Source organism: Camelus bactrianus, chromosome X (assembly GCF_048773025.1).
Source record: "Camelus bactrianus isolate YW-2024 breed Bactrian camel chromosome X, ASM4877302v1, whole genome shotgun sequence".
NCBI classification, from domain to species: Eukaryota; Metazoa; Chordata; class Mammalia; order Artiodactyla; family Camelidae; genus Camelus; species Camelus bactrianus.
Genome location: NC_133575.1, coordinates 100,600,085 through 100,625,851, shown reverse-complemented (window position 1 = coordinate 100,625,851; position 25,767 = coordinate 100,600,085). Strand labels below are relative to the sequence as shown.

The 25,767-nt window shown below is 39.0% G+C and overlaps 1 protein-coding gene across 21 annotated transcripts in view; it reads left to right on the top strand.

The window, feature by feature from the left end:
• The window catches only part of ENOX2 (ecto-NOX disulfide-thiol exchanger 2), a 247,837-nt gene that overhangs the window by 183,309 nt on the left and 38,761 nt on the right, over positions 1-25,767 (top strand). For all 21 annotated transcript variants that reach the window (XM_074359851.1, XM_074359845.1, XM_074359849.1 and 18 more), the window contains 3 exons: positions 7,783-7,938; positions 16,956-17,162; positions 24,867-25,100. In XM_074359851.1, coding sequence (XP_074215952.1) covers positions 7,783-7,938; positions 16,956-17,162; positions 24,867-25,100 — 597 coding nt within the window. The remainder of the gene's footprint in view (positions 1-7,782; positions 7,939-16,955; positions 17,163-24,866; positions 25,101-25,767) is intronic.

Sequence of the window (25,767 nt, the reverse complement as noted above, 5' to 3'; positions counted from 1 at the left end):
CTAGGTCGAGGGGGTCACAGATGGGCATGGCTCAATCCTTGCCTTCAAGTTCAGAGTCCAGTAGTAGAGGCAGCAAAGTCCATACCACTACACTACAATGTAGCAAGTTTCATAGTTGATACATGTAGAAAAGTATTGTTTTAGCCAGGATGTGATGGCTGGTGTTAGGTAGGTAGTGGTGATCAGGGAAGGCTCACAGAAGTGGCAACATTTGAACTCAGTGTCCAGAGATATATAGGAAGGCATCAGGTGAAAAAAAGGGAACTAAGAACAGTCCAGGCAAAGGAAATGGTACACCAATGACCCCCAAACTGGAAGGTATACAAGACTATACAGTATGGGAACATGGTTAAATATTGAGGTGGACTCTATTACCCTATTCCACAAAGTTTTTGAGGCAGCTTATAAAAAAGATTACAGTAAAAGAGGAAAGTTACAAGTGAAATAAACCATCATCAAAATATAAATGAGAATAGAAGGTGAAGACCAGGTAGGGCAGTTAATTAGAATTCAGATGTATAGTTCATAGGATCCCACCCAGTTTCTAAAGCTGAACTGCACCTGTGACCAGGTAGCCAAAACAAAAAAGGAAACCTGATCAGTTATATAATTTGCATTTTCCCCAAAGAGAAAATATACCAATCCTCAAGAAAAGTCAAAAATTTCATGGCCCTTAACACTTGTGTGTGTATGTGTTTGACACTTTAGTTGTGAAAGAATTTTTTCACAGGGATCTTCATATATAGGGGTGTACACTAAGTGTAGCCCAGGACCAGTTGATACTGCTTTTCCTAGTCTACTGCAAAATGTAAAAACTAAGAATATAGTGAATTTTTCATGAAGCTAAATTTGCTCAATTGAATGGACTGCTCTTCATGCAGAGATTATAGATTTTCTATATTTTTGGTTTTAAAATGTTCTGTCTTTTATGAATTATGTGTATGTTACCTGGACAACTTTTGTTATTTTTTTCCCATGTCTTTTCTCAGCAAATTAAGAGGTTGGCGATCTTAAATATATATATATATATAATTTTATTTTATTCATCTCTAAAGTCCAGAAATCTAGGAGCCAAAAATGTAGTGTGAAATGTCCTCACTAATACCCTTTCAGAGGTGTTCACAGCATCCCTAGATGAGAGTCAAGGGCATGACCCTGAATCTGTCAAATGTTCTAAAGAGGCAAAAACACAAAGGGAGGACTATGGGGAAGGTGGCCTAGAAAAATAGATATTTGCAAAAACTTATACTAAAGAAACAAAGCTTCACTGGTTGAAATTTGGGATCAGGGTTGAGATTTATAGGGAAAGTCTTTATGAACTGAAATTATGCCACATAACCCACCCAAGCCCAGCTTGCTGCCTCGTTTGTACATGAACCAGGCTCTGCCTCAACTTTCCAACTGGCCTGAAATAAGGGTGTTGATGATCTTCTGGAGAAGCAGAACAGATATTGTTAGGTTTTGAGAGTCATCATGCAAAAACTTAAAAACTTATATTCTGTTTCCAAGAGGGCTTGTTGTAAGTTCAAGATCATCTGTGTTCCCTCTTCAAGTTGGCTACCTGAAGTCTTTTCAAGGATCTGCATAGAGAGGAAATAGTCAGGACTGTAGTGAGTTAAAATTTCTCAATGCCCAAGCATAATTCTTAATTTTCCAATGAATTTTGTAGGAACTCTAAAGAAATAACAATAATATACCTGAACTTGAATCATAATTTTCTATAAAAAGCTTAATTATGCATATATAATTAGATCCTATTTGGAACACTTATTTTGGACTAATCTATAGTTGCATTTCAGTGATTTTGCTGTGAGTACAAACTACCTCCTGGTGCTCAAAGGGTCTCTGGAATACCTAAAAAATAGGAAATGCCTTTAATGGACTTGGGGGCGACTTGGATGAGGAGAAGTCACTAAGTGTAGGCAGAGCCTTTCTGAGGGTATGAAGGGGCCTCCAAACAGCCGCAACCAGGGTCTGGTTCTGAAAAGGCAAGCAGGATAGTAAACATGTAACTCCTAAATAGGCCTACCTCCAGTTCACACATTGCCACAATTCCAACTTCTCCTGTGGGTTAAAGTTGAGACATTAGATTTAAAACAGAGGCCTCTAAATTATCTAACTCTGTGACAATATATACATTGAATATCTCAACTGGCAATTCTAGGTGTAGAGATAAGCAAACCTAAGGTAGCCTCTTGGGTAGAAACATTTGAAGGCCACTACAGGTTAAGTAGGTAGATACAGAGCTTAATCTGACAAGAAGCATCTTTTTTTTTTCCTGTGGACCCATGGAATTTGTGAGAAACAGAGGAAACTAATGATTGAGAGTATAGCTAGTAAAAGCCACCTACTGTTTGGCCTTACTGTATTATCTTTATAAGCTTCAATTTCATCATCTGTAAAATAGGGAATAATAATATTGTCCATTCCTTAGGATTGTTGTGAAGTTTAAATGAGATGATGTGTATAAAACTTGGAAATTCATATACACTCAGTTAACGGACAGTAGTATTATGGACACCATCCTCCTTCTCTGCTGCAAAAGTAGAGGTACAGAAAGAAGCCATTGTGATCTGGCCTGTCAGAAAATATGAAGGAGTGAACCATAAAATTGGCACATGTGGTGTCTTTGTCATGGATCAAAGATGGGCAACCTCTAAAGTTTCTAGTGTTTTGTAGGTATCTGTAGTCCTAGTACATCTGGTAGAATGTCCATCATCTGGCATTGTCCCAACTGGCCCTCCCTCACAGCAATAGTACAGCGACAACAATTGCTGAAGGCAGTGGCTCTGGGGCCCTGCTGGGTCCCAAAGCACCATTTCAATAATCAGAAAAATAATGTCAATCTAGGTGGGTGCTTGGTGTACTTTCTATTTTCATTATTTGAAAACAGCTAACTCTACTAACCAGTCACACCCCACTCCTCAGGCATGCTGCATATTCTGCTTACCTATTGCTGCATGACCAACACGTTATAATTTAGTGACTTAAAACACAATCACTTTATTACATTGTAAGATTTTTCTGGATGAAGAATTTGAGGCAGGACTTAAATGGGCAATCCTGTTGCATATGGTATCAACTGGGATGCCTCAGCTGTGGTGGGCTAGTCTGGAGGTTCCAAGACAACTTCATTCATATGCATTGCACCTTGGCAGGGACAGATAAAACACTGGGCTCAGCTGGACTCCTCCCTTCCCATTTACACTAAGGCCCTCTGCACGTCATCTCTCTAGAATGGTAGTCAGACATGTTACATTGTGACTGAAGCTCTCATAGCAAGTGTTTCCAGAGACAAATGGAAATTTTATCTCTCTTAAGGCTTGGGCAAGAAAATGGATACAACATCCCTTCTTTCCATATTTTATTGGTCAAAGTAGTTCTAGAGCCCATTCAGATCCTTAAGGGGGTGGGGCATAGACTTCACCACAGATAGGAGGGGAATCAAAGAATTTATATCCACCTTTAATCCACCACACTTGGAAAATAGAATTATGTAAAAGTATTTTGTTGTTCATCTGCCATGCTTTTCAGCATACTTGCTTCACCTTATACCTGTAATTAAATTAACTGATTAAAACAATTGTCATACTACATTGAGAGGCAGTGCTATAGTTAAGAACATTAGAGTTATACCAACCTGGATTTGAATCCTAGGTCTTGTCTCTTACTGGCTGTGTAACCTTGGGCAAGTAACTAAACCTTTCTGAGCCCCAGTTTCTTTATTTATAAAATGAAGGATAATAACAGTACCTAGACCACAGGTCTTTTGGAATGAGATTATATAAAATGTTTAGCATAGCTCCTAGCACATTGTAAGCACCCAATAAACAAAGTGATAATTGATAATAAAGCATTGTAGTTATTTAACAGCATGGCTGTTTCCAAACTAAACTATGAGGTTAATGATTCTGTGTTACTCATTCCCTCAACCCACACCTGCAGAGGGCCTGGCATCAAAATATTGAAGGACGTATAAATGGATAGACATAAGGATGACTGGGTGGCAGCACAGACATGACATTTGCCTCAGTTGTAGCTTCATGGCTCAGATGTGCACAGAGAATGAAGGATGATAATATTGCTACATAACTACCCTAGGCTGAGTTAAGTGCAAGTTGCTAGGCAGCAGGAAAGCTTAAGGCTATACTGAAACATTACTTGAAATCATGTTAATAGAGCTGCAACTTGGAGGAGCAAGCTGGCCCAACTAACACACAGCATTTGCAGCATTTCCAGTAAGCTGGGACTTTGGAAAGTACATAAATCAGAAGAGGGACTAAAAACCAACATCTTATGACACTTCCGCCAATGGCCATGCCAAGAGTCAAGAAGGGGGCAGGGGAAGGGTGTTAGAAGAAGAGACAGTAAAAGCAAAACAGAACAGCGTATTTATTGTGGAAGGACTTTGGGCGAATACCTTGGCCTTTTCCACAACCCTTTTATAAAATGATTTCAAATCTCATTCAGAAGTTTGAATTCCCAACATAAGACATAATATTATGCACTTTTTGGCTGTACTCCTCAAGCCAGAACAGGGTCTGGAAAAGGGAGAGAATTTATCGGGTCTACTCCCAGTATATTTTAAATTGTTGAATTTCTTTGATTTTTTTTTCCAGATTCTGAAAATACTGTCTGAGAGCTATGATTTCAAATGGTTATTTTCTTGGTTGGTATTGGAAATTCAGGTCTACTTTGGTGCTTAATGGTTGCAGATAAACAAAAGAAATAATAAATGTGATAGGAGCCCTTGAAATATCATGTACAATGTACAACCTGCCCTCTAGCAAGCCCTTCTGGGCAGTGTACCTATGAACTATTGGCATATTGAACATTAGGAAGAAAGGGAGTTTATCTATGCTGGCTTTAGCCATATGTCATGAATATACTTGCTTTTAAGTGAATTTCATAAAATATTAATGTAATCACACCAAACAGCAGAGTGGTAAGTACATCAGTCAGGAGATAAATTTATCTTGTGTATTTGTTTTTTGTTTGTCTCCATTTATTAGTAGACAGTACATGGAGACCGGCGTTTCTTCCTCAGTCGAAGTGGCAGAACTTGTTTAATGAACTGATATTTCTGTAATCTGTGGTAACGTAGAGCTGTGAGTGACAGAACTATATGAATAACAATGAGGAGGCAGGCAGAACAATAAAAGGAAGACAAACATTTCAGTAGGAGGGGGAAAATAGATGGGATTGTTTAGTTGGCACACAATCTAATCTGATCTTTCCCTACTGAAAATTAACAGTTTGTAAATGGGGGAGATAATGCTAACAACTTTTCCGAAGTCTTATATACAAGGAATCAAATTTTCCAAAGACACAAATAGCATTCTTAACCACAGTTCCTGTTCTACAGCATAGGAGCACAGAATGTCAGAGGCTTTAAGTTCTGCAAGATGGAAAAAAAGACCTAGGCCCCCTGCCCCCACCTGCATAGAGCCTCACATACAGGAGGCTATCACAAGTGTTTGTGGGATGTGGAAGTGAATGCCTGCATCAGTGAATTTATTGGTGTGTGTATGCATGTTTTGAGTGGAAGGAGGGAAACTATCAGGACCACCACCTATCATACCAGAGGTTTTCGTATCAGTTCTAGCCTTTCATTTTTTGAGCTAAATGTCATTATTTATTCCTACTTTTACCAAAAAGGAGATGGAGGCACACAGATATTAAGAAACGTCCCTCAAGGTCATATAACTAGCATATGGGGAACAGTAGAGAGATAAGAGTCACAGGGAGGAAGGGAGGGAATGTGTGTGTATGTGTGCACACAGGTATGCATGTGTATTTGCATGTTGGGTGAGATAACATATGGGGGCTAAAAGTAAATTTGTTTTCAGAAAAATAAAATTTCTTCTTAGAAGAAAATATTTCCTTCCCAAATATATTCAAGGTCTTGGAGTCTCAGCATGACAGGCATGTGGGAGGATGGGGAATGCCCTAGCTCTCTTGGGCTGGCTTGCAATGGGGGATGCCCAGGTACCACCCACCCACCTATCTGCCCAGTTACAAGACTCCTTCCTCCTGGGCCCATTATACCCAAAGTTCTGCCTCTGTATGAATTGCAGACTTTTCTCACTGTTTAGATACTCCTCTTTCCACATCTTAGAGAGCTACTCAGGGGATTCAGAGCCACCTGGAGGACATGCTTAAAGGCACTGCCCTCAGGCCTAAGTGGTGAGCAAGGTAAAGTTGGGGGTAGTAGGACCTGCTACTGCTATCACAACTACCCCAACATTATCAGAAGTTCTTATACAATACTTTGCAGTACACCATGCATTCTATAACAGACGGCAGGGGTGAGAGATGGGGAAATGAAATAGAATGCACTTCTTTTTTTTTTTCAAATAACTTGCATTTTGATATAGAGACAAAATGTAAACAGTGTACTGCCCTTAGACCCAAGCAAGTGGGGCACCTGCAATGGGCCCTCACTTTAGGGGTCCCATGCTTTGGAATGACTGTCTCAATATTTTCTAAGTCCCCCTCCAGTGCTGAGGACTGGCCAGGTAGATAGCGCCATCAGGGCAAGTGCCCCAAATCCAGAGGAGGTTCTTTGTGGGTCTTGATGGCAAGAAGCATCTTTCTCAAAACTTTCTACATTCCCCTCCAGTGTCTCGACTGACCAAGGCTTGCAGTGTCAGCTATGTAAAGAGCCCCAATCTCAAATTGAACCTATATGGACCCCAGACCCCCTCTCTCCCCTTTGAGGCACTCTTCAATCCTCTACCCCACATGTGGAGTCAACTAGATGCCCCAAGAAGCTTCTGAACTCATGCTTATTGAGTTCTCCCAGAGTCTTGGTTCCAGGAGAATATTCTGGCAAGCAAATCATTCCAGCTGGCTGGTATGGTATTTGTTTCATGGTATCACATGAGGTTGGGCTACCAGAATAGTGTTGATGGTGATTTTAAGATGAATCAAGATGTGTATTTAGACAAGCCCCACAAAAATATTTGTTTGGATCCCCCACATATCCTAGAAGCATCGTTGAATGAAACAAAAGATGATGCAAAATAAAATTCAGTGGCAACAATCGTAGAACAGTTTTCAGACACAGAGTTAAGAATGAACCAGAATTATCTGGAAAGTGTTCTTCAGGGAGGGTGGGACTTGAAGCCAGGCCTCGAAGCATGGGGAGAATTTGGGGAGGCTCAAAGGATTGCAGGCAGGCATGGAGAACAACATGAGAATAGTTATTTGTTGAGCATTTTTGTGCTATGCATTATGCTAGGCACATTTCATTCATCATTTTGTTTACTCCTAACAGCTTCGTATAAAAATAGGTAGTTAATCCTGTTTTGCAAATGAGGAAATGGAGGTTCAAAAGGTTCATCCTTCTAAGCAAATGGTAGAACTGGGACCCAGGTCTGCCTGATCTCCAAAGCTGTGTGCTCTTAACACCATGCTTTACTGCACAAAGACAGGAAGTGTTACAAGGGACAGCAAGAAGCTTTGTTTGAATGGAGCAGAGGGTGCGTGTTGGAAACCTGTAGAGGGCAAGATCAGTAGACAATTACAAAAAGCCTTGGATGTCAAAATGAGATGTAGAGACAAATAGGCACTGGTCAAATGAAAACGAACAGCCCCAGCCCAATAGAAAAATGCATAATTATGATATTTAAGACCTGGTAATGCTAATAACATGTTTTGTTAAATATTTTGCCTCTGTCTTAGGAAGACCTTTGGTTTGAAGCTTATAAGGTAACATTCTGCCTCTGCTTGACCTTGCCTGGTGTAATTTATTGCTCTCTCTTTCCTCTCCTTTTTTAGACTTTGATCCTGCTCTTGGAATGATGACTGGAATTCCACCAATAACTCCGATGATGCCTGGCTTGGGAATAGTACCTCCTCCAATTCCACCAGATATGCCAGTAGTAAAAGAGATCATACACTGTAAAAGCTGCACACTCTTCCCTCCAAATCCAAGTAATATTCTGCTTTTTCTCCACACATGTCCCAATCTTTTGGTATCTAGGAACACTTTCTTCTTTTCCAAAAGAATACCCAAGGGCTTCATAGATCTATGTACAGAAACCTCACCTAGAAAACAGGAAAATTTTCTCTTACTGAGCAGGTCTGAATTTTATGCACAGAACAGTAGACTTCTGTGTGTTGGTTGTAGTACAAATGATAAAACATTTCTAATGTCGTCTGGTAAGGAATTCAAGTGCATTAGTATAGAAGGAGGCACCTGACACAAACTGCTCAACATTGTCATTTGCAGTCTCTCCTTTTTACAACTGGCCTAGATGCTATGGTGGCAGAAATAGAGTGTGTTCTGAGCCTACCTGAGGCACATGAGAATATACATTTGATGCTAAAAATCCTTCACTGCTACCAGCTATTCACACACCACTCAAACTACTGCTGTTTGTTGAAGGGTTGTGATAGACAGTGAGATGAGTTTCAACTTACTGTGAGGGCAAAGAGTAATACTAAGACTGAGTCAAACTCCTTTCAGCCATCGAGTCAATGCAGTTCATGTGGAAATGATATAGGGATCTATCTTTGTAAGTAATGAATAGGTTTTTCCTTAGACTCTTAAAAACATCTGCAAATCTACAGTGGTCACTTGTCAGTTAAAATGCAGCAGCAGTAATGATTGACTCAAACTTTTTTCAAGATCTATATGGGGTTTTATTTACTTTAAATGATCAGTAGCTATTTCTGCACATGACCCAAACCTCATTAAAGCTTTTCCCACAGTTCTAGTGGTGCTGGATGGCCTATTTAAGGAATCCGCCACTACAGGGCTGAGGGATTAAAGCTGTTTGTTAAGTGACACACTCAGTGGTTCAGGCCATAGAGCAAATGAACTTGCTTGATCATGATAAACATGAACCTTTGACATGGGACTTCAGACAACTATTTCATCTCCCACCTTACATAGGAATCAGTTAATCATGGAATCAAGCCCTGGCAGGGACACATATTCTATTTGGCATGGTCTGCTCATAACCAAGAGGATTTTAAAATCAATCAGGGTTGGTTGGACAAGTCATCTTGTCCCCTTTTTCTAATGAAAAATATTCTCAGTGCCTTCTGAAGATCTTTGAGTTTGGTTGTTGGTAGCATACTTCCTTCCAGACCAATAAGAAATCTAGAAGGCTATCGTGTCAGGGGACCAGATTGAGAGAAGAGCTAGCATGTAACAGGAGAATTGGGAAATGAAGAATAAGATGGCTCTGTTAGGCCTTACCTGCCAACTCAAGTGGCCATTCCTGGATTTGTGTTTAGTGCTTAGGTGAGTGAGCAACACTGTTGTACCGTTGTCTCTTACTCTTAGTGCCACTGTCCCTACAAATGGGTGATGGACTTTTTCCCCTTTCTTCTTATAGAAAGTTGTGCATACTTGATACTATCTTTTTTCACTTCAAAAATCCATGAATTTAGGCATTGCCAGGGTTAACACCTCCTGCTTATATAAAGGTAGAATCCTGCTGATTTAATCATTCATTTATCACATAATCAGCCTGCACTAGGCTTTCATTGTCTCAATCAGGTCTAATCAAACAAGATGGTTCATAACCTGTAATGTCTAGGCTGAGTGCAAGAGATGACTTTACAGGATGTTGTCTCTGAATTTACCAAAAATAGCACTCACACTTTTGTGTGTAACACATAGACCATGTTGTTGAGCAGTCTTTAAATGAATATAGACATATATGGCTTAAAGAGGCTCTAACTTTTGATAGTCTTTAGTAAAACAAGCAGAAACACACCTTTTAAATACATTAATCTTTCTCCACCTACAGCCATGCCTTCATAATTCTGAGTTGGAAGGTCCACATAGGGAGAGGGAAGCATTTTACTTTCATGGCTCAATCTTTTAGTTCTTCATTTTTGTATTAAAGAATGCTGACAGGGCAATTAGTGCCTGTAATGTGGTGGCTTCTGGGAAGAAATCTGGCTTTGGAATTGAATTCAAAATATAACACTCCTGACAGCATAAACTGGTATTCTATTTCCTTTTCAGAACTTGAATTTTGTTGAAAGAGGGCTCAGGTTAATTGGGCAGGGAAACACTAATAGAGAAGCCTCCCTTAGTTCTCTGCTGAGAGCATGCAAAAGTGCCATTTTTTGTTAACAGCCCCAAGACTCTGTGAAGGTGAGATGGAAAGAGCAGGTGTGATTGGAAGAGTAGGGATTTCGTTTGATTGACTTACCTTCTCCAGAGCCCACCAACCCTGTCTTAAAAGGCCTTGACTATAAACCCTAGTACTTAATCCTGTCTGTCTCTGGTATATTCTTTTCCACTCAGCAGCTTCTCAGCAATAAGGTCCTGCGATTTAGGGACTCTCACAGTCTCTTTATGCACCCATCTGATCTGCTTCTGTCTTGTTGCTTCATTAGAAAGTATCTTTACCATTAATTCCTTCCCCTCTCTCCCACCTACATTTCATCCAGGTGCTGGTCTCACATACAGAACTCTAAAAGTCCTGGGGCTCCCATTGCCCACAGATTCAGAGTCCAAATCCTGGACTTTGAAAGCCTTTCACTGGTCTGCTTTGTCAGCTTAAAGAAAGACACACAACGTAAGAATTGTGAGTTTTAGTTTTATTCAGGGTCTTGCTGAGGACTAGAGCATGAGAGATAGCTACTCAGTTTGCTCTGAGTAAAACTACACCAAACAGGTAGGGGGAGGCCAGTTCATCTGTGATTTTTGGCTAGGAAATATGTGCAGTTGAGCATACATCTTAGTAAATGATTACTGCTAATCACAAAGACCAGATCTCTCAAGTTAATGATTTTAGTGCTTTCTTATGTATGGGAAGCTGCAAGAATCTGGGGCCATTAAAATTCTTCCTGAGATACACATCTAACTGTCCATGGGGCCTGCTTGTCCAAAGCACATAAGGCCTCATTCTTCTTTTCATCCTTAATTCCTCTCAGGGTGCACTGTTGGTCAGCGACTGCAGGCCAATGACTTAATCCTTGTAGAACTGGGTGGTGAGCAATGCTGTGTCTTAGTGATCCTAATTTTTCTACCTCTACAGCGTTATGTGACCATCTTCAATCTATCATTTCTACTTGCCATTTACCCACCATTTAGTCAAGTTCAGTTGCTTCCTAATCTTACTCTCCTCTCCAACCCAACTCCAAGCCTACTTTCTCCCAAACACTTCCATGTGGAAGGTACTGAAATTAGAACAGTAGTTACTTGTTCTAATGCATTTCCACTAAAATATTAGGTGCTAAATCCAAGAGATAGTTTTTAGTCTTTAATTAGCTTATCTGCTATGTTTAGAACTAATGACTCCTTCACCCTTCTTGAAACATTAGGTCATTTGAAGGTATTAGAATGACCACCAGAGAGATTACATACATCAAGGAGGAGGATGACCAAGCAAAGAGCACCCTAAGGAATTCTAACATCTCAAAATTTAAAAGAGAAAGAGAAGTTTGCATTCTGTACACCTCTTAGCAGCAAAAGTCCTCAAAAGACTTAATCTTTACTAGCTGTTTCCAGTTCTCCTCATCTCTTAAATCTTCTTCATTTGTGCTTTCGCCCCACCCCTGAATGTCCCTTGTTTAAGATCACTAATGGCCTTACAATACTAAATCCAGTGGTCAGTTCTCAGTTATCTTCCTTATTGATCTAGTAGCCATATATGACACAGTTGATTACGCCTTACTCATTGATATACTTTCTTCACTTGGCTTCCAGGACACCACAATATTGGGGTTTTTTTCCCCTCCACACTGGTTGTTCCTTCTCTGCCTCCTTTGCTGATAACTTTCTGTTCTCCCTGACTTCTTATGATTGGAGAGCCCCATGGCTCAGTCCTTGGACCTCTTCTGTGTCTGTCTTCATACCTTTGATGATTTCATACAATCTCATGGCTAAAAAAAAGCTATCTGTATGCCAGTGATACCCTAAATTATGTTTTTAGCTCAGAGCTTCTCTCTGAACCCCAAACTCATATCCAACTGCCTATTTAATATCTCTACTTAGATGTCAAATAGATCTCAAATTTAATAGGTCCAAAACAAAACTCCTACTATTAGCCCCCAAACTTACACTAGTATCCATCTCCATCTCAGATAATGATAGCTGCATCCTTTCCATTGCTCAGTCACAACTTAAAGGTAATCTTTAACTACTCTATTTCCCTCAAACACCATATTTAATCTACTAGAAAACTCTTATCAGGTCTACCTTAAAATATACATCTAGAATTTTAATATTCTCATGATAATTACTGCTATGACCCAGTTTATATCCACCATAATATATTTTCTGCAATTGCAATGTTGCAGATATTGCAATAACCTTTGAATTGTTCTTCTTCTTTCACCCTTGCGCCTACAGTCTATTCTCAAGAAAGCAGGCAGAGAGATCCTTTTAAAAACCTAAGTCAGATCATGTCCCTTCTCTACTCAAAACCCTTTAATGGACCCTATGTTACTCACAATAAAGGCCAAAGTCTGTTTAATGGCACAGAAGGACCTTCATGATCTGCTCTGACTCTCTCACATTGTCTCTTTGACTTTGACTCCTACAATATGGTATAATAATTAAGAGTCCCAAAGTGACATAGGCCTGGTTTCATATCCCATATCTCCATCACTAAATAGCTATGAGATCCAGGTAAGTAACTTAACCTTTCTGATCTAGACTAGGCAAAATCAGTTCTGGTCTAAAAATTCAATGGATCAAACTAGACAGGAGCTGACTGTGCACCAGTGAACTAAAGATAAATGGTAAGTGAGTACCCCATTGTCCTAGAAGCAACATCCTCTGATTCCTAGAAGTCAGAGACATGACGAAAGAAAGCTCTCTGGAACACAGTTACTTTTTATCACAGGGTGGCTATCACAGATTTATTGCATTCCCAATTAACAGTTCTCAGTTGGTAATATAAGAAGAGGGCAGGACCCTCTCTCCAGAGAAGCCAGTTCTGTCAAGATTTTTCACTTGAGCTGATAGACCTTCTGTATGGAGAGGTTGCATTTTTCATCTACTGTGAAATAACAGTGAACGTGGAATAAATGATGAAATGTCATCTGCTCTCTGTGTGCAGGCACATGGGAAGGCACCCAGGAGCCAAAATTTAAAAAGAGCATTTTTTTCATTTTACTATCTCAAAACAGGCTGAACTCATTTTGACCCCTAAGGCTGGGTTCTATAAAGAAAATTAGAGAAAGTGGATAAATTTAGAATCAATAAAGATTTGCTGGCCTTCTGATTACTTCCAATGAGTTGGGATTACATTAAAATATATCCAACCCCTGCTGATTGTCTAGGGGACCTTCAATCTTGGGCTGTCTAATAAAATCAACTCAAAGATCTTGTAGTACGTAAATTCTGGCAAACCAGTTGAATGATCTGTGATGCTCCTTTGAAAAGCAACATGCAAGTTGTTTATAGGGCCTCTATGCTGCTCCATGCCTCACTTCTCAAAGATCAGCAGTGACTTTGATCTTAATGCTGATTGCCCCAACACAGCTCCCCAGAGTGGGTGCTTAGTTGTAATTAGAATTGCTAGAAGCTCCTCCTTTTCCATTACCAGAGATTAGAGTTCTTTATATTTCCAGTTATCTTGAATTTTTTTACATGGAAGTTTCTTTTTCTCCATCCTGAGTGGTGATTGGGGTGTTACAGGAGCTTAGCACATTACCTGATTAGTAGGTGGACTTTGAATTTTCTCCCCTACAGAGTTACCATTGCTGTGCCCAGATCACTGTATTTCAGTGGGATTAGAAAATCAAGCCCAAACCAAAAAGTGCTTTGAGCTGTTAATTAAAGAACAAGTACTATCCATTAAGGAAGATAGATAATACAGCCCATTGCCTTGCTGGTGGCATACACCTAAATCTCAGCAAATGCTATCAAAGAGGCTTTCTACATTTACCCAAGGAAAATAAATAAATCCCCAGCATTCTTGACACTACTCTTAGTGGCTCTTATGCTTCTTTAATTAGCAGACAGTCACCACAGAATAATCACAGCATCTAAATAGGGTAATGATTTCATCACAGAATTTTTAAATCCCACAAATTGAGTCAAGGGAAAGAGCCTTTGTATTGTCAGTGTTATATGTAACTGCGCTAGTAACCAGACATTCCTTAGAGTTTCTCAATGGACCTAAAGGTAGACCTAACTAAGCTAACTCAAATAATATAAAAAGGTGAATATTTGCTTCACAAAAAGATTCTTTACCACTGGAATTGTTTAAACAGTAAACTTCAGAATGATTCTAAGACAGAATTTTATTCTAAATTCTTAGATTTGAAAACATGGCTCTAGCTAAATGGATGTTCTTGAAAATTCTTTACCTATATAGTCAATGACTAGGTTATGTTCCATGGTCAAAATTATATGTGTCTTCACAGCTGTAGATTCTGAAACCAAGCAGGACCCTGCAGAGCCCTACCAGGGTACAAAAGCCCCTCCATGTCCCCTGTTTCGTTTTGTAGAAAAAGGCTTTGGTCTCCTAGTCCTTCCCTAAGTTCCAAAGAGCAGGCACAAGCAGCTACTAATTGGAAAAGTGATAGAATACAGAAAAAAAGGAAAATCAGAAAGTCTTGCACCCTGCAGCCCTCACCACAAATGTTGCCTTAAAAAACCCTTCTGTGAAAGCCAGGTCTTTTGAGCATAAGCTGCCCATTCTACTTGCTTGGCACTTGCAATAAATGCTGTACTTTCCTTTAGCACAACCTAGTGTCAGTAGATTGGCTTTCCTGCTGGGAGTGGAGGGGTGGGCAAGCAGAACCAAGTTCGGTTCAGTAACAGTATCTCTACTAATAAGAGTGAGTCCTTCCCAAATCCAGCCTTATCTAAAGATCTAGATAAAACAAGGAGCTGAGAGTTTGGAAGTCCAGGTCTTAGGTGCTACCCAACTTCAGACTTGTGGTAGGGCTTTAGAAAGCCTCAGATTGGTAATTAGGAAACCTGGGATCTATAATAGTAAATAATAATAATGCTATAATAACTACAATTTATTAGGAACCTATCTAGTGTAGGCACTGTATCACATACAATATAGGCAGTAGATTATCAATTATCCTACAACAACTCTTGTAAGTTAGAGGACAGTATCCCTATTTTAAGATGAAAAAATGAGGTTCTCAGAGGTTATGTAATTTTCCCAAGGTCATACAAACAGTGAGTAATTAAAGTTTAAATTCAGGTTTAACTGCTCCAAGTTCATGTTCCTTCTCTTTTCATCTAATTTGGTGACCTTGAATAAGTCACTCAACTTCACTCAGGTAAGGTTTTTCTTCTGTAATATTAGAAATTTAGGCCAAGTCAGTGGTTTTTAACCCTACCTACACATTAGAGTTGCCTGAGGAGCTTTAAAAAATGTGCATGTGCAGTCTGTCCAGACTAATTAAATCAGACTCATTTGAGTGGTACCCAGGCATTGTTTGTTTGACTCCCAAGTTGATTCTAATGTGCTGCCAGAGTTGAGAGTCACTGAAAGTATGATGTTTAGAATCCTTTCCAGATCTTAAAAACTCAGAGCATAAGTCTCAAGAGATTCTGGACTTCATTTTTCCCTTTTTGGCTAAAATTATAACCTCTCCAGTGTCCATGACTAAGATATTTCAGATTCCTGCTCACTAGGTTATCTTCTTTTTCCCTTTAAACTTCTCCTGTGGAACAAAAAACCCAATACAGTGAGTTCTTGAAATTATAGACATTAAAAATATTAACAGAAATTTTATAAGTTCTCTGAATACCTCTTTTATTGCCTAAATAGAGGGAAAGAAGGTATCATGAGAACTTGATTATTCTGACCCACGCTCATTAAATAGATAGCAGTAGCAAAGTGAGGAAGCTTGAGATGCTGATAGCCAAGGAAGCTCGCAAATCATCTGTGTGCCAACTTGGATAAGAGTCAGGTGGGGGCCTTGGCCTAATCTACAATTGAGACTCATTTATTTTTGCATGTGAGCTGTAATCACTGGTTGGTGAGCTCTCCAAATCTTGAGCTGGGAGAATTATTGTTAAGAGCTGAATGGAAAGAATGGATTACACAAAATAAATCCTTGGAGATCCAAAACCAACACTAGAAAAACCCTTGACCATCATGCTTTGTTTTGTTGGGCTATGAACTGTAGGATTTTGCTTGGAAAATGCTTTGATGCATATAAATAGCAACAAAGAGCTGGCAGATACGAAAGGCTTTATGTATAAGATAAGTGATAGAAAGCATATTTTTTAAGCAAAAAGAGAATCATCTCATTAAGTAGTTTTTTAAATAACTCTGTACAGCAAAATTTATCTCACTTTAATGATTTCCCAGACAAGCTTACTTTCTCTGCTGTCTTTCATACTTCCTTCTAAATGACACTTGATCGGCTTCTGGACCTCACCTCTCCAGCAAAGAATTTGAAGAGGAGCTCACTGGTATCAAAAAACAAAAAACCTAAAAGAGGTGGTCTGTACTCTGGCTTCTTTTGTCAACCAAATCATTCTGATAGCTATAAACATTTTTATAAATGTTCATCCCATCACTGTCAAATTATCCTGAAGCCATTCTCTCAGTAAACAAGAACAGAGAGAATACAGTAACTACAAACTGAATTAAACAAATCATTCTCTCAAGGACCCTGGTTCTGAGAATTCTCAAGAATAAGAGTTTAAACCAAGTGGAATTTCCCTTCACTGTCATCTTAATAAAAATGACCAAAAACTGGGTATAGCTGGGTTGTCACAACAAAATTAAAGAACTTTTGATGGGACAGATGGGTCTGAGTCTTTATCCTGTATATATACATCACGGTCACCAAACCATTGAATAAAATAATTCTCAGGTTCATGAAACCAACTTGCTGTGGAGCAGAGGTGAGCCCCTTGGAGGCCACATGCTTCTGGCACTCTTAAGCAAAAGTGTGACAGGGACAGTAGGGCTATCTCTGGGACATGTCAAGTTTTTAACAGGTACATCCCACACAAACATTTTAATTTCAAATGCTTTTGCACTTACACTTAGATCTTCCACCTCCTGCAACTCGCGAACGACCACCAGGATGCAAAACGGTATTTGTGGGCGGCTTGCCTGAAAATGGGACAGAGCAGATCATCGTGGAAGTGTTCGAGCAGTGTGGAGAGATCATTGCTATTCGGAAGAGCAAAAAAAACTTTTGTCACATTCGCTTTGCTGAGGAGTACATGGTGGACAAAGCCCTTTATCTTTCTGGTAGGTGTTCAGTCATAAGGACTGTACCCATCAGGCAGAACACAGACATCAGGGATCAGTGTATCTGCATCTGTGACAGCTAAAGTTGGGGCTTAACAGTAACCCCTCTTACCTTCATAGATGGAAAATGCATGTTACTACCCAAGGTATTCCTTTAAAGTTCTCAAGTAGTTTCTTTTTTAATGAAATATAGTCAGTTTACAATGTTGTGCCAGTTTCTGGTATACATCATAATGTTTCAGTCATACATATACATACATATATTAGTTTTCCAATTGCCTATGGGAGAACTCCAAAATTCTTTACTTGTAGCATCTAAAGGCCTTGATTATCCATTTTACCTCTTAGCATTATCTCCCAATCCTTCCTTCACATACCAAGTCCTAAACACACAACTAATTCTAGTTCCCAGAATGTACCCATGGTGTTATAGGCCTTTTCCTCTGACTAGAATTACCTTTTCCATACCCACATTTTCATACCCTAAAGCTCCAGCTCAGTCATAACCTCTTCTAGAAAGCTTTCTCTGACTTCTCTCCCTATTCTGCCCCAGGCTGGTTTGAACACCCCTTCCTCAGTGCTTCCGCCTTACCTCCTAACATGACACCTATAACATCACATGAGAACTGTGTCTTTCCACACCTGTCTCCTAGACAGAGTATGAACTCCTTAGGGGAAGGACTGTGTCTTATTTAACTTTCAATCCCCAGCATCTAGCATGTAACCTGGCACAAAAGTAGGTGCTTAAAAATAACTATGGAAGTCAGTTAGTTATCAAATATCTATTGACTGCTAATCAGAATGCTTGGTTGCTAAGGATACAGCAGACTGAGGCAGACAAACTTCCTGCCATCAGGCATATTACATTCTGGACATGGCAAAATATGATATGTATGTAAACAAATAAATTAATATCAGCTAATCAAATGCTATGAAGAAGATAAAAAGAGCTAACGTACCTGGGGTGGCTAGGAAAGCAAGTCTTCTCTGACATTTGAATTGAGATCTGAACAATACGAATCGGATTGCCACTTGAACATCTGGGGGGAATGCATTCCAACATAAGGAAAAGCAAGTCCAAGACCCTAAGATGTAAATGGACTTGGTATATCTAAGCAGAAGAGAAAAGGTAAGTATGACTGGAGCATAGGAAATGGGAGAGAGGCAGTGAAGGGAAAGAAAGTCTGAGAGGTAAACAATACCAAATTATGTTGGGTCTTGTAATTTATACAGGCATACCTCACTTTGCTTTATTGTGCTTTGCAGATACTGCATTTTCATTTTTACTAATTGAAGGTTTGTGGCCACCCTACATCAAGCTCATCTATTGATGCCATTTTCCCAATAGCATTTGCTCACTTCATGTCTCTGTGTCACATTTTGGTAATTCTCACAATATTGCAAACTTTTTCATTATTACTATATTTGTTATGATAAGCTGTAATCTTTGATGTTAGTATTGTTGTTTTGGGGCATCACAAACTGCGCCCATATAAGATGGCAAAACTAACTGATAAATGTGTGTATTCTGACTGCTCCACTGACTGGTCGTCCCCCCATCTCTCTCCCTCTCCTTGGGCCTCCCTATTCCCTGAGACACAATAATATTGAAATTAGGCCAATTATTAACACTACAATGGCCTCTACGTGTTCAAGCAAAAGGAAGACTCCCATGTCTCTCACTTTAAATCAAAAGCTAGAAATGATTAAGATTAGTAAGGAAGGCATGTCAAAAGCTGAGATAGGCCAAAAGCTAGACTTCTTACACCAAACAGTTAGCCAAGTTGTGAATGCAAAGGAAAAGTTCTTAAAGGAATTTGAAAGTGTTACTTCAGTAAACACACAAATGATCAGAAAGTAAAACAGCCTTATTGCTGATAAGGCGTAAGTTTTAGTTTTCTGGATAGGCCACAATATCGCCTTAAGCCAAAGCCTAATTCAGAGAAAGACCCCAACTCTCTTCAGTTCTGTGAAGGCTGAGAGCAGTGAGGAAGCTGCAGAAGAAAAGTCTGAAGCTAGCAGAGATTGGTTCGTGAGGTTTAAGGAAAAAAGCCATCTCCATAACATAAGAGTAGCAAGTCTGATGTAGAAGCTTCAGCAAGTTATCCAGAAGATATAGCTAAAAATCATTAATGAAGATGGCTACACTACACAACAGATTTTCATTGTAGATGAAACAGCCTTCTATTGAAAGAAGATGCCATCTAGGACTTTTATAGCTAGATTGGAGAAGTCAGTGCCTGGCCTCAAAGCTTCAAAGGACAGGCAGCCTCTTTTGTTAGGAGCTAACGCAGCTGGTGACTTTCAGTTGAAAGCAATGCTCATTTACCATTCCAAAAATCCTAGGGCCCTTAAGAATTATGCTAAATCTACTCTGCCTGTGCTCTATAAATGGAACAACAAAGCCTAGATGACACAACATCTGTTTACAACATGGTTTACTGAATATTTAAGCCCACTTCTGAGGCCTACTACTCAGAAAAAAAGATTCTTTTCAAAATATCATTGCTCATTGACAGTACACCTGGTCACTCAAGAGCTCTGATAGAGATGGACAATGAGATTAATGTTATTTTCGTACCTGCTAGCACAACATTCTTTCTGCAGCCCATGGGTCAAGGAGCCATTTCAACTTTCAAGTCTTATTATTTAAGAAATACAGTTCATAAAGTTGTAACTGCCATAGATAGTGATTCTTCTGATGGATCTGGGGAACGTCAATTGAAAACCTGGAAAGGATTTACCATTTTAGATGCCATTAAGAACATTAGTGGTTCATGGGAAGAGTTCAAAATATCAACATTAATAGGAGTTTGGAAGAAGTTTATTTTAACCCTCATGGATGACTTTGAAGACTTTGGTGGAAGAAGTAACTGCAGATGTGGTGGAAATAACAACAGAACTAGAATGAGAAGTGGAGCCTGAAGATGTGACTGAATTGATGCAATCTCATTATAAAGCTCTAACGGTTGAGAAGTTGCTTCTTACAGATGAGCAGAGAATATGGTTTCTTGAGATGGAAGCTACTCCTGGTAAAGATACTATGAAGATTGTTGAAATGACAACAAAGGATTTAGAATATTATATAAATTTAGTTGTTATGGCAACAGCAGAGTTTAAGAGGATTCACTCCAATTTTGAAAGAAGTTCTATAAGTAAAACGTTATCAAATCATGTTGCATGCTACAGAGAAATCATTCATCAAAGGATGAATCAATTGATACAGCAAACTTTATTGTTGTCTTCAAATTTTAAGAAATTGCCACAGCCACCCCAACCTTCAGCAACCACCACCCTGATCAGTCAGCAGCCATCAACATTAAGGCTAGACCCTCCACCAGCAAAAAGATTATAAGTCACTGAAGGCTCAGATGGTGGTTAGCATTTTTTAGCAAGAAAGTATTTTTAACTAAGGTGGTTAATTTTTTAGACACAATGCTATTGCACACTTCATAGACTACAGTACACTGTAAACATAACTTTATATGCACTGGGAAACCAAAAAAAAAAAAACCGGTGTGATTTGCTTTATTGCAATATTCACTTTATTTTGGTGGTGTGGAACTGAACCCACAATGTCTCTGAGATATGCCTTTAGTGATGAGTTTATTATTATGGATATAATGGGAAGTCATTGGAGGATTTTAAGAAGTAAAGTGACATGATCTGATATACATTTTAGAAATATCATTTCTGGGTAAAGATGTACTGAAGGGTATGGGCAAGTATGGTCACTGGTGTTTAGTTAGCTAATCATAGCATTGGTCTAACCTAGAGTGATGGTGGCTTATATACTATGGTAGTTGGAGTGGAGACAGTAAAAATTACTCTGCATAAAGTTTCTTGTTTATGGTAAAAGTTCAAATTTTGGGAGACCGAGGCAAGGAATTATAATTGGAATGATTTCTGTTAAATATTATGAAGTAAAGCCCTTTGCTTTTTAGGGTGGTTTCAAGATAAAGTTTCATGGCTGATCCTTTGCTTATTTTGAATTGTTATTGTTCTTTATGGAGCAGTGGATAAATAAGCCTGAAGGCATAAGACAGAGTAATTGGAAAGACATAGAACAGTTAGCTATTTCCTTTCCTAAGGGCTACTAGTTTGGAAGAATTGGGTCCAAGTGCTAGACATTTTATGGTGACAGAATCTTCATTCATGTAACAGATGCTTGTTGGACATCTCCTTTGTATAAACTATTGTGCTAAATGTTGTACAGAGTAGAAAATGAGTAAAACCTAGTTCTGCCCCTTAATGAACTTAGGGTTAGTATGCAGTCATCATTTATTAAAGAAACACTGAGTACCAGGCATTGTTCAAGACACTGATAAGACACACTCAGTGCTAGTAATAATGGCATTGAAAGTTACATGTGCTGTACAAGAAGTATGAGTAAAGTGTTATGAAAGTTCAGAGGATACAGAGGGAGGAGGAGTGAAACAGAGAGAGACTGAAAATTTCTGGCTCCTGACTAGGGGTATCAAAAAAGGTAGCATTTGGAGCAAGTCTTTGGCAAAGAGAAAGCATTTGAATGTGGACAATGGGGCATATATACAATATGAGCAAAGATACACGGGTGGTAAGTTTTGAAGAACATTCAAGGAAACAATGAGTAATGGTTTGTGTACTGAGTAGACATGAAAGAAGGAGGGAAGACATAGGTTGTCAGCACAGTTTGAAAGGCTTAACAGTTGAGTCTTTACTCCTCAGATAATAGGGAATTGTTGAAGAAATTTTTGAACAAGGAAAATGACTGTTTCTGAAAGATTAATCTGACAGCCCTGTATAAAAATGGATAAGAGGAGAGGAGGTCAGTTAGACACCTGTTGCAATAGGCCAAAGAAAAGGTAATGAGTGTTTGAAAAAGTAGGCTGTACATGGGAAAGGGGAGGAGAAGGCAGATGAAGAATACTCTTTTTACATTTGGTAAGTGCTGTAAAATATAACTACTGAAGGTTTAATAACCCTTAGCAATGATAACAGAGAATTCCACAATAGACTATTTTAATACGAACTTAAAGGTCTTGAAAAGCCCTATAAAAGACGACATGCTGCTTAGAAGGCATCCATCTAAACGTCATTGAAATCAGCTCTCTGGTAACAGCCTCCTCCTGGAAACATTCTCATAGCTGCCAAAGGAAAGGAGATTGCAGTCAGTGATGTGAAAACAACTAATTTTTCCCTTTAAATTTGAACCTGCTCCCTGGAAGTTTACAGGTGCTAGAAATATCCTGAATTGGATGGCTGTTCTCCCATATTGTAAAAGAAAGAGGTTAAAACAAACAAAAACCCCTTAGAAAAGGAGATAGGAATGTGGAAATAATCATTTTTTTTCTACTGAAGCTTGACCATCTTTGGGAGCTGGCATTATGCACAGTGCACCACCTCGTAGCTTCATAGTATCTTGTGTGTGTTTATGCAAAGGTTCCATATTGTCCTCTCATTTGATTCTCTCCTCAATCCTGAGAGAGTAGTCAAGGTAATCATTAATAGCTCCATTCTTCTGATGGCTCAGATGATCAAATTAGATGAGTGGGTGTGGAAGTGCATTGTAAACTGTAAGCCCTAGCAAAGGTTACTTATGAAATGTATTCTTCCTCTTTCTCTATCTTCTTGTTTGCATTGTTTCCAAGAAATATGATGTTATCCTTATCTTTTTGGTTTCTCTGTACATAAAGTGTGTCTTTTGTCTATGGCAGCTTTTAAGATAGTCTCTTTATTGCTGGTGTTGAGAAATTTATGATGTGCCTTGGTGTAATTTTCTTCATGTTTCCTGTACGTGGGATTCATTGAAATTCTTAGGTCTCTGAGTTTTCCTCAAATTTGGAAATTTTTCCTCCCTTATTTCTTCAAATATTTTTTTCTGTTCCCTGCCCTGTCTGCAATCAGGGCTCCAATTAGGCATATATATGGTCCCTTGAAGTTATCCCACAGCTCACTGGTACTCTGTTCATTTTTTTTCAGTTTTTTTTCTTTCTGTATTTTAATTTGAATTGTTTTGATTGTTATGCCTTCAAGTTCATTAATCTTTTCTTCTGCAATGTCTAATTTGTGGTTGGCCCTGTCCAGTGATTTTTTTCAACTCAGACATTGTAGTTTAAATCTCTAAAAGATTGACTTTCATTCTTTTTTTTAATGTTTTTTGTGTTTCTACTTAATATATTCAGTCTTTTCTCTAGCTTCTTAAGCATATGAAACCCAATTATAATAGTTGTTTTTATGTCCTTATGTATTAATTAGATTATGTGTCTCACTTCTAGGTCTGTTTTGTTGATTGATTTTTATCTTTATTATGATTTCCATGTATCTTTGCATATTGGGTAATTTTTTATTGGATACCAGACATTGTGAATGTGACAAATATTTTTCATTCCTACAAGTATTCTTGAGCTTTGCTCTAGGATATAGTTAAGTAACTTGAAAAAATTTTTATCTTTTTAGGTCTTGTTTTTTATAAGTTTTGTTCAGCAGAACCACAGCGGGGCCAATTTAATCCAACTAGGGCTAATTTTCCATCACTAAGGCAAAACTCTTCTGATTACTCTATCCAATACTCTGTGAATTATTAGATTTTCTCCTCTGGCTAATGTGAAAAGGAACTATTTTCAGTCCTATGTGAACTCCAGGGATTGTTACCTCTAATGCTCAGGTAGTTTCCATACACACACATAGACATCAGCTTCATAATAGAGGATGGCCCTCTGCAGATCTCTGAAGTTCTTTCCCTGTGTAGCTTTCTTCTTTCCAGTACTGTGCCATACAAACTCTGTATTCCGCAGTCTCCCTGGATTCCCAGTTCAATCTCCTCAACTCAGGGGGATCACCAGGCTTTGCCTGAGTTCCCCTCCCTGTGCTAAGGCCTGGAAACTCCAAGCAATAAGATGGGGAAATCATAGGGGTCACTTCATTTGTTTTTTGTCTCTTAGTAATTTTTATCTTCATTGCCTAATATCTAATGTCTTTAAAATGTGTGTGGAAGCAGCTAGCTCAGCTTTTAAAACTTAAAAAGTTAATTAAAAACTTAATTTTTTTTGGTTGTTGTTGAAAAATTTAACTTGGGTACTATAGCTGGCACAAAAGGTGGGCTTGAATCCTGGATTTTTAAATCCTAGTCCTATACCACTATACTACAAGCACACTACCTCTGTTTTTAAGGATCTCAAATTATGTCACCTGGATCACATACCACTCCGCATCATATCTGTTTCTGCCCCCCCAAAAATGGTTCAGAGTCACCAGATACATTTAGGAAGCAATTTGGGGGTTGAAATGTCTAGCTGATACATTTACATTTTATCAAAATTCTAAGTGGTGATTTGAATGACACTCCTGAAGTTATCCAAAGACACCACAGTTTGAGGCCAACTTTTCTATTCTTCCCAGCCTATGGCACCATATAAAGCTTATTCTTGATACCGTTATCCATAGAGCCTCCCTGTGCCAGAGGTAAGGCGGCAGATGGAGGTATGGAACTCCAACAAAGAAGACTGACCCAAACCATAGAATAATACACTATTATCCAAGATGAGACTCTAATCCAAGTGTTTTGATGGTTCACCTTGTCAGTAGTGGGGAGAGAATTTGGGGTTATGTGGTCATTTGAAACTACTGCAACCACATCTGAAGCATGGAACTTGGAAAGGTAGGTACCACTACTCACTCACTGGGCTGCTCTTTTACTCTTCTCTCTCCCTCTTACGCACTTAGGTTACCGAATTCGCCTGGGCTCTAGCACTGACAAAAAGGACACAGGCCGGCTCCACGTTGATTTTGCACAGGCTCGAGATGACCTGTACGAGTGGGAATGCAAACAGCGTATGCTAGCAAGAGAGGAGCGCCACCGTAGAAGGATGGAAGAAGAAAGGTTGCGCCCACCATCCCCACCCCCAGTGGTCCACTATTCAGATCATGAATGCAGCGTTGTTGCTGAAAAACTAAAAGGTATACAAAACATTCGAGCTTTGTGATTAGAAGAACTCCTTTTTGGGGGGGAAATTTAATAAATATATTTGTATTGTTGGCAGTTATCCTTGAATTTCCCACTGGTAGATTCTTAGCAGTTCTTGTGTTGAAGCCTTGCAGATAGAGGTGTACCTAGTAATTTAAGAAACAAAAAATTTGTCCCTCCTACCTATGTCTCTGATCCTTCACTGTCTCAATTGATGACACTTTTTCTCACCATACATCATATAACTAGGAAGAAACAAGTTTTTCCCACTTTAACACATCAGATCAGCTGTGATCTATAACTTGGGACTTGTAAGCGCCACCCCACCACCACCAACTTTTGTTGTGGATAGCAAGTTAGTTCTGAATGCTAAATCAGAATAAATCAGAATGATAAAACTTGATGTGACCCTGCAAAACTATGATAAAATCCCATTTTATAGATGAGAAAGTGGAGGGCCAGAGTAGTTGCAGTGTACATTCTTCGTAGATTACTCAAAGACTTAGCTACCACCAACTAAAAGAGGACTAGTTTAATCACAAAATGGCCAACTTATTTCACATAGTACCAACAGAGACTTTCAGACATTGCTAAATCAGACTTCTTTCCCTTTAAGTTTTAATTCCTGTTCCCCTTGCTTGACTCTCAGAACCATTTTAC